The sequence below is a fragment of the Anguilla rostrata genome, chromosome 1 (assembly GCF_018555375.3).
Source record: "Anguilla rostrata isolate EN2019 chromosome 1, ASM1855537v3, whole genome shotgun sequence".
Lineage (NCBI taxonomy): Eukaryota > Metazoa > Chordata > Actinopteri > Anguilliformes > Anguillidae > Anguilla > Anguilla rostrata.
Genome location: NC_057933.1, coordinates 61,496,983 through 61,502,982, shown reverse-complemented (window position 1 = coordinate 61,502,982; position 6,000 = coordinate 61,496,983). Strand labels below are relative to the sequence as shown.

General features: G+C 39.5%; 1 protein-coding gene across 2 annotated transcripts in view; it reads left to right on the top strand.

The window, feature by feature from the left end:
• Positions 1–5,221: 5,221 nt before the first annotated feature.
• The window catches only part of LOC135261092 (protein CBFA2T1-like), a 29,058-nt gene continuing 28,279 nt past the window's right edge, over positions 5,222–6,000 (top strand). For both annotated transcript variants that reach the window (XM_064347012.1, XM_064347005.1), the window contains exon 1: positions 5,222–5,645. In XM_064347012.1, coding sequence (XP_064203082.1) covers positions 5,618–5,645 — 28 coding nt within the window. In that variant the 5' untranslated portion in view covers positions 5,222–5,617. The remainder of the gene's footprint in view (positions 5,646–6,000) is intronic.

Sequence of the window (6,000 nt, the reverse complement as noted above, 5' to 3'; positions counted from 1 at the left end):
TCTCCAGTAGCATGAATTAGGTTAGTTACTGAATTATGATAGTTGTCTTTGAAACCTGCTAAAGGTGTGTATCAATTGATTGAGTTAATTCTCTTGCATCCTACAATATTTTTTGTGTATGTGTTAAATACAATCTTCAACAAATAATATATATAATACAAAATATTTTAAGGGGCAAAATTCATTTAAGGTGCCAAATTAATGTGGGAAGGTCTTTTTCTTGTTTGAATAGCACTTCAAGATAATGTGGTGGTTTTAAATGAATCCAAGGGTAAGTCTTCACTTCCACATGTCTTTTCACATTTCAGTTGTCACGGCGACTGTGTCTTGCTGAAAACTTTTACTCACCCTTGGCATTGACGATGCTATAGCCACTGAAGCAATGATGCTGTTACAATGACTGTGAACAATAGGCTGCAGGTATGAATCCTGACTCTGTAACTGACCCTGTACCCTTTATATGGTACAACATGATTCTTGCTGGCAAATATACACTGGGACAAATGGAAAATATGAAAGCTATGTAAATCACCCTCTATAAAGGTGTCCAAGATTCAGATAGCATAATGATGAATATGACGATTTCATTAGTGCAGTGGTAACCAACACTGTTCCTGGAGATCTACCATCCTATAGGTTTTCACTCCAACCCTAGGAAAGCACACCTCCTTCAACAGCTAACGATCTGCTTTGAGCTGCTAATTAGTAGTGTCAGGTGTGCCAAATTAGGGTTGAAAATGAAAACCTACAGGATGGTAAATCTCCAGGAAAAGGTTTGGTTACCACTGCTTAAGTGGCTATGTATCAGTGTTGTGTGTAATAAGATGGAGGGGTCAGTTTTGCTTTCGTTCAGTCGTAAAACCAGTTTTTTCACCATGCTACCAATGTAATAGAGACGCAGCATATTCAGCCTTTGTGGAGATGTGACAGCTGTTTGTCCTGCGCCTCAGTTGCTGGCGCTCCCTGCGAGCTCATGTAAGTTTTATGAAGTGTTTGTAAGTGCTCCCTTGCCTAATAAACAGTGCAAGAAACAGCACCGACGACTGGAACACTGCCATCATGACCTTTGGTGAAGCATCGCTTTTAGCAGAATGACCTGGATGAGTTCATTACATCTAATGCAGCACCTCATTTTCCCCTCACATTACTGTTGTGATATTGGCCCTCCCACTCTAACTGCTTCATCTGAGCCGACAGCAGAGTCAGAGCTACTGAGAATATAGCCAACTGTTGTGTGTGCGTGTGTGTGTGTGTGTGTGTGTGCATGCATGTGTGTGTGTGTATGTGTGTGCATGCATGTGTGTGTGTGTGTGTGTGTGGTGCACGTATGTGTCTGTTTATGCATATGTGCGTGTATTATTGGTCTGTGTGTGTGAATGTGTGTGTGTGTGTGTGTGTGTGTGTGGTGCACGTATGTGTCTGTTTATGCATATGTGCGTGTATTATTGGTCTGTGTGTGTGAATGTGTGTGTGTGTGTGTGTGTGTGTGTGTGACTGTGTTTGTGTGTACAAGAGCTCCCTCTCATCTGCCTCATCTAGACAAAGTAGATTGGAATTGCAAATTGAGTTTATTCTCATTCTGATGTATGTCAAATGTTACACATAATAGGATGACAAGGATAATAAGAATGAATGATTCACCAGGAAAATCAGCAGGCCTGAACTTCTTGTTTCTTTGTTTTATTTTAAATGTCTTATCAGGAAATTGGATTTATGCATGCTCTCCTTTTCCAAATATAACAGCAAGCGATCGCAATCTAACAGCCTTTCCCTCCAGAGACAGAACACGCAGGAAATGGAGTGTATCCTCATATGCTTCATCATTGGTATTTAAGCAAAGGGGTGAGCTGCATACACTTCTAATTTCCACAACACAGGGTTCATTCTTTCTTTCTGTCCTTGTCCACACCTACTCTGTAGTCTGGCAGGGGCTGAAGATCCTGTCAGAGGAGCGTATCTCTGCCTGCCTGACTCCAGCCTGTCCATCACGGGTGCAACCGGGCTGCGCAGTCCGAGGAGGCACACATGCAGTGCAGGGGCCCCATCTGCAGACACAGGCCAGTTATCAGAAGACGGATGGTTTCATATCAGGTGTTTAAACTGAGGAGCCACCCCAGCTGGTAAATGGTTTGGGAAGTCTTGGTTTGATGAATGGGGACTGCCAGTCAGTATGACCTCGGTAGTTTCCCACTCTCTTTCTCTCTCTCTCTCTCTCTCTCTCTCATTATTGGACATCAGGGTGTCTCTCCAAAGTGTGTTTTTTATAGCTAAAGTATACATAATTAAACAAAAAAAAAGATTGATAATAATTTATATTTTCACACATGGTAATCCTAAAACTCACAAAGCTTAGATACAATTGCAATTAATCCAACACTGCATGGCTACAATGTGAATAATAATTCACCACGTGAAGCTGCAAGTTGCTTTCTAAAAGCTAAATCCTACCATGCGTATTGAATTTTTTTAGGAAATAGGACCATATCTTCAAACCAGCTCTGCTCGATTGACACCATATTCACCATATTTTACACCTTATGTGCTCTATCAGCTACAACATTCCCTTTATAACCTTGTACACAGTAAAATATTAAATGCTAAATAAAGTGATAGAGTACATTTGATGTTAGTACAGTGCATTTAATCCACTTGGATAATTCACTTGGTCAAATTTTCTTGCTCTGCCCCATTTCCCATTCCCGCCATTCAGAAAATCTGAGCTCTCCAGAAAACTGAGTGCATTATCAAGAAGCACTTATGTCTGCACAAATAGGGGTGCGGGTGAATTGCATTTATTTCATTTTTCACACAGTAGCATACATAATACACACATGGGGAATCATATACATATTATTTACTGACATATACCTGCACACAGAGTTGCATTACAAAGAATGAAATACAACCATACAAAAGCTTATTCAGCCTTTGTGGAGATGTGACAGCCTATAACCTATTCATAGGAAGTAAAATAAAAATAATGAGACTGACTACATTATTATGAAAGTAGGATTGGGTGGCAATTTTCTCCAGCTTAGCCTAACCCTTTGCTTTGTTAAACATGTATACCTTCTGAATTCAATAAGAAAAGCAAGTCTTCCATTTGATGGCATTGCTTTTTCAAGGATTTATGTTTAACATTAGTTTTGGTTACGTATGTTGTCAGCAATGGCCAGTAGATCAGGTTAATTACAACAGTTTGTCTTTAAAGTAAAATTAATTATGTTCATAGAGATACAGAGCAATAGTGGATTGTCATTATAACAGGGGCTTTACCAATGCTTACAGACACTTTTGGAGAGACTACTGTGCAAGCTGATAAATATGACTGCATGAGCTTGACTGTACAGGTACCTGAGCATATTCAAAGCAAAGTGCTTATCAGGCAGCAACACTGCAGCAATGCTGTTCCTGCACAAAAAAAAGAAAAAAAATGTTAAAAAAGCATGAGGCATAGCGATCTGTCTGAGCCAGGCAAAGCTGAAACTATTCCAAGAAAACAGACAGCATAAGCCATTATATGATTTAGCATTGGCTGTATTGCGTTTATTTACTTTTGGGAGACAATAACCTTATCTTTATCGCATGTGAAGATAAACAGGCAAGTGCAAGGGTGAGGGAGACCGAGTGAACAGAAGGATTCATTTGGCGAGGGGGGCGGGGGTGGCGGCGGGGGAAGGAGCTCTGACTGCGTGCTGTTATCAGGAGGTGCTTCTGCTAGCTCAGGCTGTGATGAGACACAGACAGGAGCCAGGGGCACACCAGATGGTCAGGAGAAAGTGCTTGTCGAGGGTAACTACAGGGCAGCCAGTGCTTTTGGAGGACACTAAACAATAAACAGACAGACAGGCTTGAGAAAGATCCGGCAGACATGCACACACACATATACATACAATTTTACGCAGCCTTAATCACACTCACACACGCACACACACACACACACACACACACACACACACACACATTTGAGCAAAAACACAATATTATTCACCAGGAACAGAGAATTCAAATGTATATAAATGTATATATTTCTGAAGAGATATGGCTCTTTTCGCCATCTCTGCCCTGACAGTATGTTAAGTGGGAGATCACACTGTGGGTGAAGGGGTTGAAGGCATTCAACTGCCTTTTTTATTATTAACCACTCATCAGTTTAAATACACTTGACTGCTGTACCAAAGTGGTTGTGACCTTTGATTAATGTTGAATGCGTCAGGCTACTATTTAACTTATACAATTTTTGGAACCTGGCCGAAAGGATAACCCACGGGAAAAGAAGCCCCCCTTAATTTTCTTCCTGACCAATATATTGTGCAAAATTTCCCCAACATGTTTGCTCTTTGGATTCTTGACATTTCTTCTGACTCACCCTATTTGTGAAATGTATTCCACCGTTTTGAGGCACGCTGATCTCATTTTTGTCACTGGAAAATTGTGTCCTATGTAAATGTGTTAAACTACATGTGACAGGTTAGTTTTTTGTGGGGAGAGTAATTAATTTGTAATTATTTGCAATTTGTAATTATTTGTTAATTATAATGTCAATAACTACTATTAGCATTGATCTATAGCTAGCTAGCTAGCAGCTTCTAGGTAGCCTGTTTTAACTAAATGCCTTGGAATAAAAATATTGCAAAAAACTTATTTTAATATTGCTTTGTCATAATCTGTGGCACACTTTGAACATTGTTGTTATCAGTAAATTAATATAACATCAATATAACAATATAACAAATTATTATAACACTTTAATAAAAAAACAAAAGAGCAATCTTTGTTCTGTGATTTCTCATTCACCATAGCTTATTGTAATTAAAAATGTCACTCAATTTAAATTTGAAACTGGATGTGTAGCGTTGTAAGTGTAAATAACACCAATTGACAGAATATGATGATGAAAATACTTTAAAATGAGTAAGTCTTATAAAAGGCTTCTCGCCCCAGGTAGGGGGATATCTTGCCCCAGTACTGAACATGAATAAACATTATGTAAATACTACTCTGATATCCAAATATTGTTCATAGCAGTAAATCGACATTCTTTTTAAGGCCGTCTTACCCGACCTTACGCTGTGTAGGGTGAAAAAGGAACGATGTTACCATAGAAAGAACTTCTTTTCAGCGCTTCCTCAGGCACCTCCCACTGATCTCACCCCGCCCAATCAGCACCTGGGTGAGTTCTGCTTTGCAGTTTGGAGCATATCGCCTTGCTTCAGGACCATTTGCAGCAGGGGCGCATCAGATGTTGAAGGCGTGCTCTTGTATAATATTATATTTTAACTGCGTGACTGTCGTAGGAGAAGTGCATAATGTACGGCTCTAGAAATTAATAACAACACGAGAGAAGAAGTTCAGAAAACGTTTTTAGTTTTGCAATTGTGGGTCTGCTTAATTTTAGTTACCACATTGCTTTATTCCGCTGCTGTTCTTGCAACAGAAAGCAATAGATTCCCTGCGGACTGTAATCTTGGAGGCTTCTGCCACGTCTTGGACAGCGCTGGACGTCGATCAGTTGTTCAACTCTTTGGACTTGAAGGAAGAAACGTAATGTTTTAAACGTTAGCCAGATCGGGGCCAGGAATGGAAACAAATAACAGTCTTTTCAACTAAATAACGAATGGTGGGAATTCCAGTCCCTATTCGAAGTAAGTGTCGGTTATGTTCTTAAAATAGTCAAGCTCTACAAAATGCTTCCAACTCCGTCTTCTAATTACGATTTGCAAACAGTTCTGGAAAATATAAAACACTGCTTTGTCAACCGTCTGAAATGACGAGTAGCCTATTAGTACAACAGATATCCTAATAACTATAAGGAATTACATTACGCACAGGTCTGCCAAACGTATTCTTGAACATACTGAAGTTACAGTAGCCTGTAGCCTAACCGGTATTTATTTATTTATTTATGGTACGTTTTTTGTTTATTTAGAATTTATTGTTTTATTTATGTATGCTATGGCTTGTTTAAAAACCAATATGATGGGCTACTTATTGTCGCGT